The sequence below is a fragment of the Elgaria multicarinata genome, chromosome 7 (assembly GCF_023053635.1).
Source record: "Elgaria multicarinata webbii isolate HBS135686 ecotype San Diego chromosome 7, rElgMul1.1.pri, whole genome shotgun sequence".
Lineage (NCBI taxonomy): Eukaryota > Metazoa > Chordata > Lepidosauria > Squamata > Anguidae > Elgaria > Elgaria multicarinata.
In genome coordinates this window covers 108,608,162-108,631,778 of record NC_086177.1, presented here as the reverse complement: position 1 = coordinate 108,631,778, position 23,617 = coordinate 108,608,162, and the positions used below count along the sequence as shown (strand labels likewise).

The 23,617-nt window shown below is 38.6% G+C and overlaps 1 protein-coding gene across 6 annotated transcripts in view; it reads left to right on the top strand.

The window, feature by feature from the left end:
- The window catches only part of PTK2 (protein tyrosine kinase 2), a 192,144-nt gene that overhangs the window by 62,602 nt on the left and 105,925 nt on the right, over window positions 1-23,617 (top strand). For all 6 annotated transcript variants that reach the window (XM_063131177.1, XM_063131182.1, XM_063131181.1 and 3 more), the window contains exons 5-8: window positions 9,555-9,634; window positions 13,058-13,120; window positions 17,341-17,395; window positions 20,463-20,603. In XM_063131177.1, the coding sequence (XP_062987247.1) occupies window positions 9,555-9,634; window positions 13,058-13,120; window positions 17,341-17,395; window positions 20,463-20,603 (339 nt within the window). The remainder of the gene's footprint in view (window positions 1-9,554; window positions 9,635-13,057; window positions 13,121-17,340; window positions 17,396-20,462; window positions 20,604-23,617) is intronic.

Below are 23,617 nucleotides of genomic sequence, written 5' to 3'. Positions count from 1 at the left end.
TGCTACAAAAAAATGTGGTTTGTTTTTCCAACTTCTTTCCCTCTATTTCTCAGTTGGCAAAAAATAAGAAAGTTGTGCTTAGTTAGCATAGGATGCAGCAATTTGCAGTGTGCTCTCTGTGTATGTCTAATATTGGGTATATTCACAATTTTGCTTATTTTTATTTATTTGCTTATTTGTGGCATTTATATACCTCTGAGTATAATAAAATCTTCCAGCTGTTCACAATAATAAAATACAATATCAATACAAAGCTGGGGGTATGTTCCACTAAGGTAAACATGCATATAATTGTTACATAAACCACATTGGAAGGGTTTTATCCTAAAAGGCTCCCTAAAATCTTTAAATAACATTGGTCTTTAAATTGAATAAATATGCAAAATAGTGCTATTTTATATACTATGTAATTAATGATGCATTTTTTGTTATTAGTTTAGGTCTGATAGGAACTGTTGCATATATTTCAAATTTTCCGCAAATGTCCATTTTTCCGGGGGCAGGGTGGACTAGAGAGAGATTGGTGCTTTTTCCATGCCTTCAAAATTTCTGGAAATCTTTACATTTCTACTCTGTCAGCATCCTAGTGTGCCCTGGTGCATAGTTTGGGAATTGTTACTCTAACATCTCGGACAGACATACCCAGCGAGGCCTTAAACTTACCTATATTATCTGAACATAGACAATGCTCATAGTAAGTTCAGTCAATAGAAGTAAGTTCAGCGTACAGCAGAAAAGTCTTCAGGGAAAAAAGTACACCTATCTTCCCACAAGCGCACTGCTCATTCTTACTAGATTTGCACTATGGTGACTAGTGAATATCTCAGTCGTGGGGACAGTTCCTCTCCTCCCCATCAAAGATTGCTAAGTAACAAAAGGAAATTCCGTCACCACTTTGTTCTCACTCAGTCCCCAATGGACACCTTGCTTTTTTCCATCTCCCTCAAGGAAAAAGGAACATCCTTTCCTGTTCTACTTCTCTAGGTTTCCTAGGCTCCCATACCCAACTTGGAAAACAAAATCAGGCATACACAAACACTGTCAGCTCCAAGATGTGCACACATTGTTGTACATGCTCTCCCTATCACACAGGGCATCTCTTCCCCAGTTCATGGTTTGCACATAGTGTAACAGTCACCCACACTATTCCTTTCCAGGTATTATTTATTTATTTATTTAAAACATTTATAACCCGCCCTATATCAATATGATCTCAGGGCGGCGTACAGATAAAACAGTAAATATACACAGCTAAAACAATTTAAACCATAAACCAAGTTAAAACGATATATAATTTAAAAGCAGTAAAACTATTAAAACAGTTAAAATAATGTGCCTAGTGAATTCAACCATTAAAAGCTTTGTTAAAAAGCCATGTTTTCACTTGACGCTGGAATAAAATAAGCGTTGGCGCCAGTCGGGCCTCCAAGGGGAGAGCATTCCACAGTCGGGGTGCCACCACAGAGAAAGCCCTCTCCCTAGTCCCATCATAGCGTATGCGTTGTGCTGGTGGGATGCGGAGAAGGGCTCCTCCAACAGATCTCACGTCTCGGGCGGGCATATATAAGGAGAGGCGCTCCCTCAAGTATCGAGGTCCAAAGCCGTTTAGGGCTTTAAACATCATTACCAACACCTTGAATTCTGACTGGAAGCGTATAGGCATGCCACATGACTAACCAAGCACTATCCTATCATCCTTCCACCATGATCCCATTTAGCTTAGCTAAATACACACTCTTTGAACTGTCCCCTCTTGCCTGGTAATAATGTGTCTTTGACCTTTCGCCTGTTTATTGACTTGCTCTTGGATTTGCCTCTCAATTGCCTTAACGCTGAGACGGACCCAACCAAAGCAGGACACCCACTAGCTGATATAGGTTCGAACCTATGTTACTCTTGATTCAAGATCAGAATTCTTCCATTCAAAATGAAACAGCGTGGAAAAGAAACCCTTTCTCAAGTGTATTAAAGTGTTTATAAGTATTTTACACTGCAATTCCATACGTCCTTACCTGAGAACAAGCCTCATTGAAATCAATGGGATTTACATCTGAGTAGACATCTATAGGATTGTATTGTTAGTAATTTTAGTGTTTAGGTTTTGTTATTTTAGTCTCTGTGATGCGGTTTTAACTTTTATATCTGAGAGCCATTTTAGTTGTGTTGACATGTTTATTAGTTTTATATTGCTGATTGTTTTAGTAGGATTTTATTTGTATTTGTTACTTTTTGTATAACACCTAGAGAAATTTATTTATAAGGTGTTCAATAAATTAATTGAATAATTATCCAACGAGACGAAGTCAAACAAATGTGGTGGTCATGAGAACACAATAAAGAGGCACCAAATCAGCCTTCATTATTAAACCCATATATTGATATGGCTTGCGGCTATATAGCACATGACATCTTCCCTAAGAGGTCCTCAATGCTGATATAAATTGTGCATTTCTGCCATAGTTTTGACTCTGAACAAACAAGAGTTTATTTCTCAAAGAGATGAGAAATTAATGGTCCAAAAAATGAAGAAAATATAATAGGAAATGATTGGAGCAAGCTTGACTGAAACCAAATATGTGCTCATTCAACCACCAGTGCTTGTTTTTTCACCTAAGAAATTCTTGTGCGGGTGCTGCTTTAATCCTTTTGAAGTTTTTTTTAGTGGGAAGTATTTTTTGCAAGGCCAGTTAAACTTATGCTGATACAGTAGACTGCAGCTAGGTAAACATATAACAAAAGAAGCTATTTAGCGGCATACTAGACCAATTGGTTTTATTCAGATAAGAGGTGGCGTTTTTACAGTTCCTTTCCATATGTGTTAAGAGGCAAATTGCTTTCTGGATGTCTGGTATGAAAAGAAGAATTCAGAGTTGTGATCTAGGAATATTTTCTGCCTTGTTTTTATGCACTTCATTACTTAGACTAGAGCACTTTAGAGCTTTTGAGGTGATTGCACATTTCATCTTCTCCTTGACTGAGCATTTTGTGTTCAGTATGTTTTTAGAAAGGGTACAGTTGTACAGCGTTTTTTCAGATTGGGAATAAAGTTTCTAGGGCTTGTGTCTAACCTTTTTCATGCACTAGTAACTCAAAATCAGCCCAAGAGCATTTCCTAAAAACTACTCTACACATCTTAAAAACCCTTTAGATCCAAGATCAAACTCAACATTAGGCATCGTATGTGGGTGGGAAAGAAAGGAAGAGTACACAGGAGACAGATTGAAACACTGCTGGGTGATTTAGAGCAAGAGCAAATGTGTGGTGTACTGAAAAGCAATGTGGCACCCAGGATTGGGTTCTTGTGGTCCTGGGAAACAACAGTTACATTTGCAAGGACTATTGCGCTAGAAACCTGAGTGTATGGGTTGGCAAAGCTTCAGTAAGTCTGATGTTATCCATAGACTGAACAGGAAAAAGGCATTCGTCTTTCGATGACCATCCTGCAGTATGGTTGGCTTAAGTAAAAAACAGTGGGGATTGTGGCACATTGAGGACAGGAACAGGAGAGCGCATGGTCTTGGCTCTGGCTCTGGCAAACCATTACTTTTGCCTGCCTCTCCTGTGCTGTGCATTTGCCATCTCCCTGACTCAATAGATTAGAAACAAACTGTACAAAGAGTCATGGGGAGCTGCATATTTGTTCTAGGATGCATTAAAGCAAGGATAGCCAACCAGGTGTCCTTTCAGATTTTTTGGACTACAACTCCTATAATCCCTGACCATTAGCTATGCTGGCTAGGATGTATGAGAGTTGTGGTTCAAAATACCTGAAGGGCACCAGGTTGCCTACCACTGCATTAGAATGTCTCTGTCTTATGCCTTGGGCTTTACCTGTGGTTCACTTGCCAAAAACGTTGGCCAATGGGATACCCCGTGTATTTGACAATGAAAGGGAAAGATTTTTAAGAGGTATAGGCAAAGGAAATACAAGCCACACATGAAGCATCCAATAGATTGGGAGAATTGTGCTCCTCTTCCTGAAATCTCAGTAGGTTCAGTCTCTGGCAATTTAGGAAGTAGCTTTCCATGACTGATTGAGAACTTCTGTATTATTTGACGAGGCATAAATTAGCTTTTTCCTTAGCTTAAAACGTTCAGTATAAAAACACAAAGCTGCAGTACATGGAAAATATTTCACTGCTTTGTGGTGCTGCCCAGGGCACTCTTAATTGATATTTTCTTTTGCATGTTGCTTTAATTATGGAAAGATATGCAACACAAGGTGGTGTTTAAATGCTTGGGTGAAGGTTTCATGCACTATGATTCTAACCATAAATAGCATCCTTAAATACCTACAAGAGAAACTCATTAAAAAGAAATAAAAAAGTCATTGTACATGAACAAATATTGCTTATCTACTTTATTAAAGATTTTAAAACTCTTCATTCTCCTACATTTCTGCTGCAAAGTCATACCAGAAACATTAGGTAGAGTGAGATGCAGAGCTGTGGTTAGAAGGAACCATGTGTGGATATTGAAATGGAGGGATAACATTTATCAATTATTTTATCTTTAAAACATTAACTAACATGTAAAATTGAATCCTTTTTCAAGTTTATTGCACTACTTTGGATCGGACTCATAGATTGACTCTTGGTCTGGTGCTGTAGCTGTTCCCTGTTCCCTAGAAGTTCTGGATTGAAATCCCACTTTTGCATTGAATTGCAGGCATATTAATCTCTTCTAAAATCTGGTGCTGAAATGTGCAAGTGATATAGTGTGAAATTGGAAATCTTCAATTGTAGAACCTGCCCGCCTTTTATCACATCTGACATGGCTGTCATTTTTCAGCATCAAATTAATATCTGTAAAATGTGTGATAATTGCAAGCTACCTTCGGAAGTTGACTTCCCATTGTTATGGTGTTAAATATGTTGAAAAATGTAAGTCTTTGATAGTGGTTCCAGAAATTTCTGCTTGTAAGTACTTACGTGAATATAAATGGCATGTTCTTTGATGCAAAATAGGAATGCAGAAATCAGAGCCTTGGGTGGAAAAATGGCCAAAGCGATATATAGGGGGTTTGTGTATGGGAAGGACACATACCGTGCCTCCTGTAAAGGCCTCATAATTATTCATGCACGGTGGGTACAGGGCTCTGCAGAGTTCCAGTGGACTGATGAGGTGTGTGCTCAGACCAGTAGCCTATCATGTTATTTATTAAAATTTTATCTCTTCTTTCCTAAAAAAATTGTCCAAGACTGCTCTCAACATATAATAAAAACAACATCAAATTAACAGTACAAAATCAATGTAAAGTGGCATAAACAAAGAGATAAATATATTCAATGAACTAGCACCTAATGACAATCATGTGTTTAACCCTACCCTCTATAACTTCTAGTACGGGGGCAGGCAGACTTCATATTTGCAGGGTTTACTTTGTGTTTTTTTGCTAGAGCCCTGAGATCCACCAACTGAAGACTGGCGCAAGTGACTTTGACCTGGTTCTCACATAACCTTGAATATGGGTTAAGTGTGATTGTTGTTGAATTATGGGTTGTTCCATGCAAACCCTGCACTATGGTTTAACATGAACAATCCAGAGCTCACAACTCAACAATAAACCATGGGTTCTCTTCCTGGGTTGTTTGTGGTTAACAACCCATTGTTAAATCATAGTGTAGGGTTCACGCGTAATGACAACCCATGACTCAATGACAACTGAAACTCAACCCATACTTTGGGTTGTTACATATGAACCAGGCCATTTAGACCTGGTTCACACATAATGACGACCCATGGTTTAATAAACCATGATGTGTTGAATCATGAGTTATTGTTATGTTTTGTTGTTGGGTTGTGAACTGTGGGTTATTTAAACTATGGGTTATCATTACCTGTGAATCCAGTATTGTAGGTTGTTTTGCCAGACTACAGAAGAGTAAAAATATCCAGGCTCTTTCCATGCCAGTACTGCAGTGCTGCAGAGGCATTTGGGATACAAGGAGGGAGTGGGCAAAGGAGGAGGGAAGCAAACAACCCAGGGATGGAAAAAACAAACCACGTTTTGTTTAATCATCTACCAAACAAACCCTCAGTAGGGTAACAAGCCATGCTTTAAATAAACCATGGGTTAGTGTTATGTGTGAACCAGGCCACACTTAGAGTGTTCTGAGCTCAGTAATTTGTTTTGAATACCAGAACTGAATGGAGTTCACTGTCCTTCTATCCAAAAAATTGGTTCTTGTTATCACCAAGCTTCCTTCATTATAGCAGTGTAGATTTAGAGGGAGGGGTTCTTTGTTGCTGCTATTGCTAAACAGTTAGGAGTCAGAAATCCTTGCTGATTAACTGCAAATCACCCAAAGATCTACCGATGCTCAGCCAAAGGTCTATCTTCTGCCCATCCCTGATCCAGTAGAACTTCATGCATTCTTTGCCCCCATTCCATATAATTGGCTGACACTGGTGCTGCTGCAAGGGAAGCTGGGATCCAGTGACATCCCTGACTACTTCTAGACATTACAGAGGTGGAAAGGGAGCTAAACACTCTGTGACTGTCTTGTTTTTCACATAGTTTCAATGTCATTTATAGGAGACAATTGTCTTGGGTTGGACAAGTGATGTGATTATTTTTTTAATATCAGAATTGCCCTATCACAGTGCTAGTTGCTGAGGGAAGTAGGCATGTTGCTTGTCTGACCTGTGTGATACCTTTCTCAGTGCATTTCCAGAGTAGCATGGGAAGGTACTGCTCCTTTATTGCATGTTCTTCCTATTTAAATTTATTTCTGGTCTTCTTCCTAATTCAAATTGGTTATTTCTTCTCACTCCCATATTTTCCAAGCCTGCTCAGAGGCCATGATCACAGGTTACTTTCACAGGACATGGGGGAATGGGTGGTGATACACACACCTGTTTTAAGACACAGGAAATGTATAACTGATGAGAGAATTTTGTATTAGATTAAAGGATAAGGATTTAAAGGCAAGTGAAACTGAACAGTTATTTCAAGTTCGATGTAGCAGATTAGTAGAAAATGATACCCTGAAAAAAACACCTTGTGTTAATTGATCCATATTACTTTGGAAAGTGTCAAATTATTTTTCTCATTAAAGTGAGAGGAAAAATTATAGTAATTTAATTGTAAGGACAATGCTATTAACAGGCAGTTCTCTTGAATATGGTATTTTGTTAAAGGAAACATACAAGTCAAAGCAAATGTTACATTAATTTAAATCAGCATGTTGATCTGATTAATGTAATATGATTCTCTTCGTAAAGCAGCTTACAAGGATTTTAAATCAATATTCCAGCTTCCTGGGGAAATATATCATTATAAAATTAATATAATTGAACAGCACTTCTAATTAGTATATATTAAGCTCACAATCATTTTCAGGAATCAAGTAAATATCCACAAATAAGTGCAGAAGAACTCCATGCTTTCAATGTAATTCTGTTAAGCTGTGATTAGTTATCTGTAAACTTTTAAGGCTTTTGAAGATGAAAAGCTCTATTAGGCCCAAGTATTATTAACAATTTATTTTTCATGTAGGTTATCTTTGCTCACACAAATATTCATTGGGCTGGTTATTCTTCATTATTAATCATTCTTCAGGCTAACATTGTTGTTGAACTGTCCAGAGGCAGATTTGCTGTATGCTTAAGTATTGATATTACAATACACATCTCAAAGTGAAAGGAGCACTGAGATATATCTTCACATGAATCGTATTTTAGCTTACCTTAATTAGCAGCCCTTTTTAAAAGTTAGAACTGGGTGGACATTCTTTCTCTGTGCTTGGATTTGTTTTTAGAAAGGGGTGCAGAGTCAGCTATAGGGTGGCCTCCTTGATGTATTGTCTGGGTAAACATTTTGTGCTTCATATGGGGCGGGGTGTGTGGGTTGGGATATATTTTATGGCCTCTTTGTTTCCTGTAGTGAAGTTGTGGGGATGGTGGGAGAAAATGTATGAAGTGCATATTTAAGGTCTGCAATAATTTAGTGTAAAGCAAGGTGTGTGTGTGTGTGTGTGTGTGTGTGTGTGTGTGTGTGTGTGAGAGAGAGAGAGAGAGAGAGAGAGAGAGAGAGAGAGAGAGAGAGTCCATTTATGGATCTTGCAGTGGTCATGCATACGTGCAGCCACTTCGTTAGCTGTTATTACAGCCAGATACTATACTACTCTCGTCCCATCCATTAGTCACTCTTTTGTGACTAATCTTTCAATAAATTTTGCAATGTAGACATGGATCCACCTTTTCAGGCATCCAGTAGGATGTATTGGCAGAAGACTCATGAGGAGATAACTACCCTTGTTTGTTTGTTCGTTTTTTAAATCATTTAACATCAGTACAGATGTAAACATAGATAATGACTTTGTTCTCACGTAATGGTGGTATTTGGCGGCAGTTCATGGGTTAATTAACCCACGTTTTCCTGCCAACTGCTGCTGTTACATCCAGATAGCCCAATCTTTTACATTTCTATGAAAAGGTGAGCAGGTAGCGCCATAAAATCTCTTGTTGTGTTTTTTCCCATTGATAAGATTCATGTTCAAACCAACTTGTGTTATACTTATATATTTGGGAAGTGTAACTTAAATTGGTGCTACAAAAATGCAGTCAGTTTTTATTTGGATAAATATAAACCACCCTTTATCAAACAATATCAGGGTGGTGACCAATACATAAGTAATTTAAGAAATATAAAACAATAAAGGCAGTAGGAAGCCATAAAACAGATTGCTCATCTTTAAGACAGCTATAAAGACTGGGCAGGCCTACCCAGGTGAATTTTAAACCTGAAAATTTTAAGATGTCCTGATTGTTGTTTTAATATTGTATCAGTTCCATATGCTCTTTTAGTCAGTTTAATGCATTTGATTTATATTGTATTGTTGTACTTAATGTTTTTCCTAGCCTCAATTCAAAGGGAGAGACAGGTAAAAGATGATGATGATGATGATGATGATGATGATGATGATGATAATGAACATACCTGGGAAACAAAACAAGTTTGACCTGGTGCCGAAATGATACCAAGGTTGGCACCTGTTGTACCTCCTTGGTGCCCCCCCCCTTTTATCAGAGATATAGAAATGAGGCAAAATACAAAGAGATATTTCTCTAAAGCCACAGCTGATTCACAAAAGGGCACATTGTTGAATGCTAATACCTTTTCACTAAGGGCAGCATCTCATGTTGAATACATTTGTTGGGAAAGGTAGTACAAGTTATCTGTGCTTCCTCTTCTTACTTATTTGTGCAACATTTGAAACAAGTGTTCCGACTTGTCATTGGGGACAAGGGTGGGTTCTTGATGCAGGCCTTGCTCAGACATCTCTCCATAAAGGAAATGCACAATATCTCTCTTTGGAATGGATCACAGAAACCTTGAAAAATCCCCCCTTATTTAAATAAACAAATTTACCCTTAATTACTTGCAGAGGGGATTGCTTAGCACTTGAGAATGATTTACCTCTAATATAGACTTATGAAGTCTGCTTGGAAAAATATTGGAACAAGCAATGAATATGGTTTTTGAAATAATCTTTAACATGATTTTTTTCTTCCTTATATATGACACATTCTTGCATGCTTTACTTTAGGTGAAAAATGACTATATGGTTGAAATAGCAGACCAGGTGGACCAGGAAATTGCCTTGAAGCTAGGTTGCCTTGAAATCCGGTAAGACAACAATTCCATGTATTTATTGTTCAAACCTTTATTTGTAAGTTGAACACTTGCTCTGAACAATATATGATCAGATGAAAAAGAACTATGGGACATTATTTTTATATATGATAACGGCAGCGAGATTATTATATACGCAAAAAAATGGAAAGGATTAATAGTACCCACAACGGAGGACTGGATATTGAAGATGGTGGAGCTGGCAGAGATGGAAAAAATTACGTCAATAATTAGAGAAAAGTCAATATCTATGTTTTAATGGAATGGAAACTGCTTATAGACTTTCTCAAGAACAAGAAAAAATGAGTTATTTATCTGTGGATTCAATGACTGGGAAGAAAAAAGTAAGATAAAAGAAAGAAAGAAAAGGGAACGGGGATTTTTTGTAATGGTAGATTAAGAAAAAATAGGGTTATACATTTGGGCTGTGGAGAAAATCGGAAGTCAATTTTATGTTTTCAGTGTTATGTGTTTTTTTAACTTTGTATATGTTTTTTTCTCTCCTCTTTTCTTGTACTGTGTTTGTTTAAGTTGGTTTCGTTTTGAAAATAAAAACTTTAAACTGGATATTCTGAACTATATGAATAATTAGCTTTTTGTTTAAATGACAAATGTTCTAATTTGTAGAACCTTCAGAGTTTATTGTAACACAATGCTAATACGTTAGCGGTCTCTTCATGCCACTACTGCCAACTCTTACATACAACTGAATAACTCAGATGGCTAAGAAATTAACTGCAATCTTGAAAGCAATGCAAGACAAGTGAATTTACTATGAAAGAATGTTGCATCAAGCTACCTTACAAATAGTGAAGAATTGGTTTTAAAAACACTGCCTCCCTCACAGCCTCATAATTTGCTGCCCAAACACATTTTAGTTGTTTAAATAAATATTTACACAGAACAAGAGATAAACTGAGAGAAACAAGTTCAAAAGCATTTTTCACTTAAGTCAGAAAAGACTTGACTATAGCTATGCTAAGATTTCTGATTTGAAACTGATTATAAAGATGTAGGGACTTCAGCACTATAGGTGCCTTTCTGCCACCCTCTTGAACTCGAAGCTCAGTCAAGGGAATATAGCAATGGACTTTGGAAGCTGCTGGGCAGTCAAGTTGCTTCAGTCATTGTCTCCAAAGGGAAATACTCACTGATGAAAATATGGTGGTCTTTTTCTTGGTTGTTTCAATAAAATCCCTGGACTCCATGTCAAGGTTGCGGTTCTTTCTCACACACACATGCATATATTCACACAGTTGCTCTCTCTGAAAATAGCAAACTGCTATAATTTAGATTGTCACGAAAATTATTGATTCTCTCCTGTGTAGCATGGCCCACAAAGGTTTTGCGAAATTACTTTGATAAGAGGGAACAGATGTTGTTTCATCCTGCCATTTCAAAGGCAGCAGCCACAGCTTGGAGGGCCTTCATCTGGAGATCTATAGACAGTCTTTAAATATAGTACCATAGCCTAGATGTCTATCTCCCAAGACATCAGAATATTACTCAGGTTTATCTCCAGCTCCAGTGGGTTGTCTCTGGATCTCAAGCAGACTGGAGTGGGGTTGTCTTATGCACCATGAAAGGAATTTCCTATGTAATACACACCCACACCAGGTCTGATACTGTGTTCTGTATGAGCTTCACAGTTGGATGCTTGGTTAGGCTGGCACATAGCCAAGCTGTATTTTATCTTCTGGTGTCGTGATACAAATTCTCGAATAGCAAATATTTAGAAAAGAGCTGCAGCTTGGCAGGAAAGCATATGCTTTGTTTGCAAAAGATCCTTGGTTTAATTCCTGGCATCTCCAGGTAGAGTTGGAAAAGTCTCCAGTCTAAAGCTCTGGAGACACGTTTTATCCACCACCCATCAAGCTACTCTTAGGCCTTTCCCCTTCAGAAGTCCCATACCATTTAAGGAAGGCTCCAAAAATTTCCAATGAAATGAATCTCAAAGGATTGTATCTAAGCCTACCCCAGCTGTGATACCAACCCTAAACAGTATTTTTTGTAGTCTCTGAAGAAGAGTGTTATTATACTTATGTCCTATTTGTGGTTTTTCCATTGCAGCTGGTTGGCCACTGTGAGAACAGATAGCTGGACTAGATAGACTCTTTGTCAGAACCAGCATACCTCTCTGGTGATGTTAAATGTAATGTTTTAGAGTGTCAATAAAGCTCTTCCAGATGATGAAGCGAGAGATTTTCAAACAATGGCTGATAAAAATTCTGAAAGCATATTTTCACTGTTGTTCTAGGTCTTTTAGTTGAGACAATTGTTTTAGTTCTGCTATTGTCTTGCACAGCAAGGCTAGGAAAGTAACAATCAATAAGAAATTAGTGGTAAATCAAGTGACAAAGTAATAGGGGGAGAAAAGCAAATGTTGAGCTGTAATTTTTAGTATGATTCAGAATGCTGTTGCCTGCCAAGAATAATGATAGTGGTGGGTACATGGCAGTGGAGGATTGCATGTTTGTAAAATGTTTGGTCATGGAAGGAGACTGGGAAGAGAAGGACCATCACAAGCAAGACATTAAATTTGGCCTCTTGGAATCTCAAAAACACAGATTCCAGTAGTGTAACAAAACCTATCAAAAATGGAAAAACTAACAAAAACTTGACTAAGCTTTCCAGTGGTCAAAGGCTGAGTTTCAGCACTTTAAGGAGGCTGTTTCCTGCAGATAGTCTTGGCAGCAAGGTTAGAGGAGTGGTAGGAGTGGTATTTGGTAGAAAAGCCATAAGAGCTGAAAGGAAACGGAACCTCTATCACTTGGCTGTAGCTAGAGATAATTCAGTGAGAGGCAGATGCTACCAGTAAAAGTGACTGTAACATGGCTTTGACATAACCTGGGGTACACAAGTTCAGGAGGATCAGGGTATCATTTTTAGACTTCTTTCCACTATAGCTAGGATTCAGGGCAATGTGCAACAAATATTAAAACACCTTAAAATATTAAAACAAGAAATGTCATACTAGTTAAAATAGCACAATCTAAGCTACATCTCTTATCTAAACACCTAGCTCCCTGGGGAGCGCATACCACTGTTTGGTCATAACAACTAACACAGTATTGTGGCTGCCTAGAAGCCCGACATTTATTTACAATATTTATATTCCTTTTCACATCTGAGACGATGAGGAGCACTGCTTGAGCTTCATTGTGGGCTTAATGCTCCAAAATGTAGCCTGGGACAACTGTGAGATTTCTGCACCTTTGAAAGCTTTCCTCAGAAGATAGGGGAATGAGAGGTGTTTATGATGTGACTTCTTAATTCTATATGAAAGTTTAGGAGCATTATGGCGATTCATTTCCTGCATGTTTAGTCAAATTTACATTGGTGCGATGCTGTGTATCGCTTATTTGGGGGCTTGCCCAGACAAGTAATTACTCAAAGTGTTTTCTTTGTTGATTTCAGGAGATCGTACTGGGAGATGAGAGGCAATGCATTAGATAAGAAGTCAAACTATGAAGTATTAGAGTAAGTATATTGTTTCAGCTCTAGGCCTGAGTTATCTCTTGCTTATGTGAAAGATGTTCATCCAGGAGCTGCAGTTCTGCCAACTCTTCACAGGGAGGTGCTGATATGGTCTGCTGTTACTGCTTTAATTAAGATAAAATAGGAAATTGTAAAACCTAATAAATTTCAGACCCCTCAATCTATCAAGGCAGCAAGAGCTCATCAGTTCCTGCCTGACGAAGGCAAATTGGATTGTTCATAGTTTAAAGCTGCTGATATGCAGTATCGTAGTCCTTTCAGTCATCTGCATTCTGTTAATGCTTGTGGGATCAGCCAGTCTAGCTCTACAGATTTAGCAGCACTTTGTGTAAAATGGATTTTCTGTTTGTGATTAGATTAATCAGATACAGGACTAAATTACACTGAGTTCTTTAATTACTTATCTCCTGGAAATTTATACTATTCTGTGGCTTTGTTTTCCTTTTTCCTTCTGCTTCTACTAAGTTACAACGCAGTTTGCAAAAACACAAATTGCCCAGCATGTACTCCAAAAGTAACTCAACATTAAAAGGCAGAGTATTGATATTAAAAGGCAGAATATTAATTTAGACAAACTATAAGATAAGTGATTGCCAGTCCATAGTGGGTTGTCATTTGAAACAAGCCATGCACAAATGTGCACTTGCGGCTGTCAAAAATATATATAGCTGTGTCTTCCTTGTTGCCTTGTATGTTTCAGTTGTCAAAAGGAACAAACTACAGAATGAAACATAGAAGGTAATTAACAAGATGGTGCAGCATATAGGCAACTTTGACAGCCATTGACAGGTAGGGAAAAGAGGTCAAGATTGCCCCCTTAACAAGGTGATCCCATGGGTTTTAAGTGTTGAGCTGACACTTGGGGGTGCTCTGCTTCCATTCCATCCTTGCCCTAGTCTCCAGCAAGTCCTTTTAAGAGGGTTTTAGAGTCCACCCCCTTCCCACCCCATTCAGAGCAGTTATAGCTGTGACCAAAGTTGTTTCTGTGCCAAAAAACAGCCTGAAACCCAACTGAAATGGATTCAGATTTGGTTTCATTAGTGGCTGGAGCTGGTTGGCAAGGACTTTGCTCAGGAATGGAACATTTGCCATCAGCCTGAAGTTGCTAAGATCTTCTGAGTCTAGGGAGGATTTCTTTAGGAGCAGCCTGGGACCACTTCCTCTTGCAAAGGGGAATTAATCACCTCTCTGGCACAGACTCACATGTTACTCCTATGCTAGTTTGGGGTCTTTGTGTGACCTTGATTTATGTATCATCATTTAATGTCATATGTTCTGTGACAGTGTTGCATTCCAACAACTTTATATTACATGCCTGGATCAATGAAATGCAAACCATATTTCTCCCTTCATATCAGGGATAGGGGGAGCAATTCAGTTTGCATTAATGCGAACTTCCCTAATTCTGTACATTCCAATCCATATGTGAACTGAAACTCAGTTGTTCTTTTTTAAACTTCTTTGAATTTCGCAGTGGAGTTTTCCATTCAAAGAATTCATAGAAACATTTGCATGTTAGGGGAAAGTGCACACAAATATGCGTATGGTTGTGAAAATAATATTCACAAATGCTTTAAATTAGAAAAATTGCTTGCTAAAAAAATCTGTATACCAGGAAAAAATGTGTACAACATGCCTTTATCAGGAGAAATGCGCACAAAAATGCATACAGATTTTCATGCAAACTCCTCGCCCCCCACAATGCTCAAATTCAAGTCTGTCTGAACTTGAGATAGGGAAAATTCTCAGAGTTCGGAACAAACCAAATATAAGATTGGCAAAATGAGAAACTGAGAGATACTGAAACTTACACATTCAGCCATCGGTAATCAATAAATGTGTCTGAAGAAGGCTCTGGAGTATTTTTAGGCTTACATTGTAATGGCTGTAAGAACATTAGAGAGACCTCAGGGAAGTCAAAAACAGGGCATGAGGGCTGTTAACATTGATCTGCATGCAAAAGCTGTAAAATATTGTTCATACCACTACACAGCAATCATGTACTGTAATAGCATTAAGGTGGCAGGAATATAAGATACATTTTTGTAAATATTTCCAGGATGTGTGATGCAGTCCCTGTAGGAGTGCTCTTGCATGTCATGTAGACTGTCAGATTTACCTAATCCTACATAGGAAGATAAGCTTCATGGAGTTTGCATCTGAGAAGAAATACATCAAAGGACTTAATATTCATGAAAGTTTGTTCTTTTCCATTTTAGCTTCACTGCAGGCACTCTAGTGCTTGTTGCTGCAAAAGCGAGTATTCTCTTGCCTTTAATCTTAATATTTTTCCACACACGGGAGAGAGATAGTTTAGCAGAGTCTTTATTTTTTAAAGAGATCTACAATCAAATGCAAATAATTCCACTAAATATTAGCTGGCTGTGTGCATCTGACAGCTTTGTGGATGCATCTTCTTCTATAGAAGTAAGCCTATATTCAGATTTCCATTAGATGGCGATTTTTGATTTAACACTAGTTTGGGATAACTTTGCAGAGTAAAGTTAAGCAAAAGGAGAAGCCCCTTCCCATATGTCAAAGGCAGAGCATATATATATGCTAGAAAATGAACCTTTTCCTCAATCAGTTCGGGATCTAAACTATCACTCAAGTCATTATATAAAGGTGAATGTTTAATGGTAGGACTTGGGGAAGAGAGGAGGCCGAGAATGCACCAGTATATGGAGAATGTTTGAAGAACAACAGCTTTTGGTGAACACATTTGCAGTCAAAAGTTTGTGCTTACACCCAAGATTTCTATTCTGTAAAATAGAATGCCTGTAAAATAGAAAATGTCCTATCCTTGATTTCCATCTTTCTCCTTCTCCCTTCTTTCTAAAGCACCTTGTTCTGCATCCTCAGGGCTGTCGCCACATTAATTTCTTTAGTAGCAGGTAGCAAGATTCACAAGGGAGTTCAGAGAGCATGCTCTTGGATATTCAAGATTAAATTGCAAAATATCAGTTTAAAAGCACTTAAAATGTATTAGAAGTGCTTTTAAACTGATATTTTACAAGTTAATCTTGAATATCAAGAACAGGCCCTCTGAACCTGTGAGAGTTCAGAGAGTTCTCTGTGAACCGCCCAGAGAGCTTCGGCTATTGGGCAGTATAAAAACGTTATAAAAATGTAATAAATAAAATAAATAAATGGTGATCCAAAGAAATAATTGCACATCTCTTTTGAAACACAATGACCTAGTTCGCACGTCATGACAACTCATCTGTTCAACAACCCATGGTTTGTTGTGCGTGAGAGGGGACAATAGAGTGGGTACATTGACTGCAACATGCCTGGCACTTCTGCTTCTACTACACAACCCACAATCAACTCCATCATAGGTTGTGGAGTGTGATGTGCGAATCCAGATGACTAGGTTCTAGGGCTAAACAACCCAGCAGTTAACCCATGATTTGCTGTTGGGTTAACCTCTGTGTTGTTTAGCCCCTAAACAACACAGTGGTCCAGGTTTGGACATCGCGCTCCACAATCTATGAAGAAGCCAATTGTGGTTTGCATTGTAAAAGCAGAAGAGGCAGGCACACTGCAAGCATCGTGCCTACTTTCTTCCACTCATGCACAAGGCTAGTTTAGAGGAACTGGAGGTGTCTAGTTATTTGGTACATTAGCTTTTGCAGTGCAGTCTCTTCTCCTCTCTCTTCCCCCTACCCGCCTCCTTTCCATAGTCTGATTCCCAAGCCTTCACCACAGCAATAGGCTCACTTTCACCATTACTCCCTTTACGAATACCAAATGTCCATACTGGGCTAAGTGATCATTAGTCTATATAAATATAAGATGGCTCGCTGTATGTATATCCAATATGAGGACCACCTAAATAATTGTTCAAAGAACTTGATCATTATTTTTCACATTAAGAGATTAGTGGATTGGGTGGTTGTAGCAAACATAAAATATTGACAAATCAATGTGAGTTCTGTTTGGCTGTTATCACTTGTTACACTTTTGGTGTTTTTGCCTTAAAGATAAAATGGGTAAGAGAATTGTTAAAGTGTTTTGGAATGGAAAGGTTTTGGAGGAGCAGGCTAACAGTTTTGTTTTTTCATGAAATCACTTTATTTGTGTATTGGAGATATGTTTATATTTTTGTATGCAACTGGCTATCATTTTACATTATTTTACATGAATGAGTTGTACAAGATTCCCCATAGAGATAGTTGATTTTGTTTTGTTTATTTCAGGAAAGATGTTGGTTTAAAAAGATTTTTTCCGAAGAGTTTGCTGGATTCGGTAAAGGTAATCTTATATTCTATTCAGTTGCTAGAAATTACCGGATAGTGTGTCTTGGTTATTCTTCCTTCTGCCCTTTCCAATTATATGCATTTATTTAATTTATTTTGCATCAGCCATGTGCATGGCATTTTACAAAGAATGAGAGGACAAGTGCTTGCCCCAAGGTCTTAAAATCTAGGAACTGCACCAAGGCTATATGGAGTTGTAAAATCTGACATAAGCAATATATATACGCACACACGCGCACACACACATACACACATAATGCAGAGTTGGCATATTTCAGTAACCAGATACCAGCTTGAGGCTTTAGGTGCCAGACATAAACAAATTCATAGTTTGAAAAAAAATGGATTAGGTAGGCCCAGAAGGAGCAACCACAAGACAGAACCCTCGTTTTGATATTTCACCACTTCCTTCTTCCAGATGTATAGCTTATTGAACTCAAACCATAATCCACATCTGCTGGTGCATTCAGTTGGTCAGTTGAGGCCAATTCCAAGCTAGCTAGTGGTGACAGTACTAGTAGCTACCAGCACCCAAACTGAGGATGGTCCATAGCTCAACCATAGTGCTCTTGTTTTCCAAATATAAAATCTTAGATACAATCCGTAGTGTGTCCATTCAAAGGAAGTCAGATAGCAGGGCTGGGAAGGCCTCTGCTGAAGGCATTGGAGAGCTGCTACCAATCAAATTAGAAAAATATTGGACTAAATATATCAATGGTGTAACTCAGTATAAGGCAACATCATGTGTTTATATGATTTCCCAGACTTCTGGGAAATCATGCACATAAGCACTTGACATAAATCATTGGCCTTCTTGCGTCTTAGCAGGCAGCCTGGTTCAGGATTAGGCTTTTCTTTGCTGTGTAAGGTTTGCTATTGAGGAAATGTCTCATTTCATATCGCTTATTCATTGCAGTCACGTAGACCATAGCAACATGTGAAGCTGTTTTATATTGAGTCGGACCATTTGTTCATCTAGGCCAGTGCATACAAGTATTGACTGATAAATAGAAACAAAATATGGCAGAGAACAGAACTGGTTGTATTTCCATGGCTGCATTATTAAATTGGTTTCCAATATTGGTTGTTATATGGAAGTTTCAGGAAGTACAGAAAGACTCGCATGATTGCTCAGACTTTGTTCCACAATCTTGTAGGAAACTGTTGCTTGCACTGTGCTTGTCCATAGTGATCCTGCTAATCCTTGGAGTAGGTGGGGCCATCACAGCCCCTGTGTGACTTGGGTGTGCTGCCTGTGTGCCTAAGGTACTTGAGCAATCCCCTGTCTAGACATGTCTAGGTAGTCTCCTTCAGAAACTATGTTGTCAATATGACTACGCAGTATATGGAAATACTTCATTGTTACATAGTTTTATTATAAAGTGAATCATTGGCCTTCTTGCACAGGTTCAGAATTAGGGTTTTTTTTTTTTGGTCTGTGCAAGGTTTGCTATTGAGGTAACGTCTCATTTCATCTCTCTAATTCCTTGCAGTCCATAGACCATAGGGACATATGAAGCTGCCTTATACAGAGTTGGGCCATTCATCCATCTTCGTCAATATCATCTATGCCAGCATTAGGCAACGTGGTTTCCTTCAGATGTTTTGTACTACAATACCCATAGTCCCTGACTATTTACTGTTCTGACTAGGGTTTATGGGCATTGCTATTCAAAACATCTGCAGGTTGAGCGCCCCTGATACTGACTGACAGCAAGATCTTGGGCTGAGTCTCACCCTCCCCCCTCTGCCCCCATCTCTAATCCTTTACGTAAAGGTGCAGTGGGTTGAGCCTGGGCCCTCATATACATGCCAAGCATGTGCTGTGCCACTAACCTACGACCTCGGCATGTATCTTCTGAAATACAAGAAAGTATGTAGATTGTAGATTTCTACAATGCAGCAAAATAATTATTATTTCCGATTCAGTCTTCCCACTGAAATTTGAAGAAAGATTTATACAACTTGCAGCTAGAGTTAAATTGCTAATTTGGACTTTCTTAAGTATCCTTGGAACATCCTTGAAGCAAGGTAAATGCGTGAGAGATGTGTGCAGTGGCATAGTGGTCAGCCAAAGTTAAGTGTGTGTGGTGTCAAATCAGTTCATGAACTGACTTGGTAGTCTTAAGTAAGCTGTTATATTGGGCTAATAATTTTGGCCTACCTTACAGGGTTGTTGCAAGTATTCTTGAGGTAGCCTTTATGAAGCACTAAACACTCAAAAACCACTAGGAAAATGCAAAGTATGTTAAAGCAAATAGCTTGATAATGTCGCTGAAGACGTGTTGATTGTAATTAGCATCCTCGAAGTCACATTTCTTGCATGTGCTTAAACAGCATGCTAGTCATCACAAATAAATAAAATCTCCACTTGCATAAGGATAGCCTTTTGATAATGCCCTCCATATGTCTTGAAACAAATTCTGAAAGCAGATTTTGGTAGGGATAAGCCTCAGGTTATTTAAACTATATTGTTGTTTAAGACCTCAATCCAGGGAGGATTAGTCATGCCTAAATCCCATGGAAATTAGTGGGTTTTAGTTGGGATTTAAGTGCGACTAACTTTCACTGGATTGGAATCTATAGCTTCCTTTTTTAACAACAGCAACAACAAAAAGCTTTAATGGTTGAGCCTAGGACAAAAGTTTCTGTGCCTTTGCTGCTTTGGGATAGAGTCAATATTTTGAATGATGCATGAAATGCAGAGGTAGCTGATTGCAATCTCTCCTTCAACCAGTAGTTTGTTTAGAAAATAAGATCAAGCTGAGAACAAGGTCCATTAGTTCAAGCACATAATCATATTCAGGCTGCTTTAATACTATAGTTTAACTGTGTTAACTTCTCTTCTTCAACAGCACCTTCTAATGCAAGTGAACTGATTTTTCTCTCTCTGAAATATATTATTAATACTTGACAAAGCACCTTTCTGCTTCACAATTGTGAATTTATATGTTTTTCCAATATTTTAAGCAAATGTTACTAACCTTGAGTTGATAGTTGTGATTAATATTTACTCTTGCTGACAGGACCTTATGATGATATCTGAATATTTCATTACCCAGGCCAAAAACCTACGCAAAATGATCCAGCAAACTTTTCGACAATTTGCCAACCTCAATAGAGAAGAAAGTATTTTGAAATTCTTTGAGATCCTCTCACCAGTGTACAGATTTGACAAGGAATGCTTCAAGTGTGCCCTTGGTGTAAGTATTCTGCATTCAGCTGCTAGGGCATATTATGAAATAATCAATTTAATTATTATTGCTTATTACAGCAGTTGGTTGTCAGCTTTTATGGGCAGAAGAAAGGTCAGCTGACACTTTGCCTATGTATACTGCATCCTTTCGATTAAATTCATACACAATCTTTAGCTATGTGTTACACTTATAGAATTATTTTATTTGGGCGCAACTAGAGAGGGAAAACGAGTTGGTAACAGTGTGGTGGTTAGTTATATCAGCAGTTGCAACAATTCTGTTTTTTTATAATAATTTCTATACTCAAGAATTCTGTTCTGCTTAATATAGAGTAAGGACTTCCAGCTCATTATCGAAATCTTACTCAATGAGTTGCATGTTTTAATCTGCAGGAATCTGCATATGAATAAAATACTCCTGAAGAATAAAACACATCCTTGTTTTTAGATGTTGCATGTATGTATGAGCCACCATCATAGAAGAAGCATTCTTTCCAATGTGTGTGAAAGGGGGGATGCCTTTTGCACAGTGGTGTCTGCAACAGGGTTTTATATACTTTTAAAAAATGGGATCAAATCCAATCATCCTGGTCCAGTTTCAAAGTAGCTTGTGATCCTGCAGACACCTCCATTAATAGAAAATCTGTTCCAGAGGTTTTGGGGATCTTCCAGGATAGTGTGGAAGGTAGCCCAGTGGGCTACAGGGGAAGGGGAAATTACTAAAAAAAAACCCACACCCAACAACCCTCATCTTTCTTTAGCAGAAATGTCCACTAAATCACAGCCTGCTCCTTGAGCAAAATAGCACCACTGGATCATACCCTTTGACCAATTTAATTGGGAACACGTTTAAAATTTATAGATACCCCATTTCTAGAAGTCATGTCCAAAGCAGTTCATAGTGCTTTCAATAAAAAAAAAAAAGTATGAATGTATAGTAAAGAAAAGCAGCCCAAAATCATATAAAATAATAGAAATTAGCAGTCAGAGCCGTTGATCAAAGAGTTTTGGGTCAATTAATTTTACTCATTTTGATTAAATGTTGGAATCTCCCATAATTACCTGTGGACTATATAGACAAATAAGTATTGTGGTCATTAAAAGTTCCTGATGTGCACATCTCTACAAATCAATAATTACTTTAGCATTACTCAGGGTAAAATCTTGGTTCTTAATTTCTTGGTTGTTCTCATAACAACCTTCTAAAGTAAGTTAGATTCACCTTTCTGAGAAATGGCTTCCTGCCCACAGCACTGACTAACGTGCTGTGAGTGGGGATTTGACGCCAGTTCTCCCCATTTAGAGACAACCTTCACATGACCAGATGCAAATGCATTGCTTTCCACAACAATTCAGCTTAGTAACCCCTGGTTGACTCACTCTACCTGACATGTGATTCCATTAGTGGTCAATAACTCAGCATAGCATGGCTTGTTGTGGGTTATTTAACTGACAATGTCCATGGCTGTCATGTTTAACCCTCACATATCTTACGCTCCCAGGGTTCACACAACAGTCCCGAAGTGAGGGTTGAATATGCAAATGCTAGCCACACATACCAGTCTCACTGTGGGTTAAATAAATAACCCACAGTAGCTCTGCTGCGCTGTGCGAACTGGCACAGTGACTACTCCACTTGTCTTCATTATGTGGAGATCTCCAACTGCTGGGACATGTCAGTATCAGGCCTGTTCTCCCTGGGGTGGGGGAAGGGATTTCAGGGGCTGAATCGGGCTCTGAATTTGAAGACAAAGAAGTATATCAGCCAAGACATGAAGTGGGGGAGGAATTTCTCCAAGACTCTTCAGGAGTCAAGGATGAAGCTTCTCAGGAGCTTATCACACCGGATGCCGAAAGCTCAGAGACCATTGCCCACCCCAGGAACTCAGCCTCTGTTGGAGGAGGAGATTCTAGAATCCACCGCAGGGCAGGCGGAGCTGAGAAGAGGTGGGAGACAGTACCTTACAGTAGCCACTTACCAGATGCTTCTCCAAAAAGGCTCTCCCTGATATAAAGTGCCTGTTGGACTGCAGGGAAACTGTCCAGTTTTAGTGGAAAGGCAACTGCCTAGCTTTGTTCGGCTAATTAAGCTCAGAGGAGAGTTCTAAGCTTTCACACTCCCATCAGTTGTGAAGAGATGTTTACTTGTGGAATAAAGCAGACCTCTTTATTGTCTCACATTGGGTGGGAGGGCTTGGAATCTCGATACATGTTGAGATAGAGGCCACACTTAGCTTAACTTATTCATGGCTGCTATACTACAGTGTTACTTAAACCTGCATTTCCTCTTAACCAGTCCCCACTGCCGTATAATTGCTTGCCTCCCCCCTCTTTGTGAGAAAGAACACCACTTCAGCTGTTGCTCTAGAACTTCAGAACTCAGTGGAGCACATTCTGGCTCTGTCTGTTGGCCAGGGGATTGCCGGGTTATGTAGTTGTGGGGTTTTGTATGATTAAATCTGTTTTAAGCGACCTTAAACATTTTCAATTGAAAGGCAGAAGATTTATGTAAACCTTTTACACAAAAATAAAATCACAAAATTAAAATGTGCAAGCAAAACTTGGAGATGGAGGAGACCAGTGATATGATAAATGATACGTTCATAATGAATAAGTACTTGGAGACAAAGTTATGATTCTGTGAATCACATTTTTCAGAAGTGGTTCCTCAGTGTTTCTAGACTTCACCAACCTGGTGCCCTCTGAATGTTTTAGACTACAACTCCCAGAATTCCTGACCATTGGCCATGCTGGCTGGTGCTGATGGGAGCTGTAGTCCAAAAGTTCTGGAGTGCACCTGGTTGGGAAAGGCTGGTTTAGATCACAGGGCAAAACAATCAATGGGAGAAATCAGTGATCACATGTCACAACGTGTGTGTGTGTGTGTGTGTGTGTGTGTGTGTGTTATTTTAAAGTAGCCATAATAGGCACAGATGCTATTACTTCAGCTTGGAGTACAGCTGTCTGTATCTTACCGGCTATATTATCTACACAAGTATTAATTGCAGCTTTGGGGAAAGA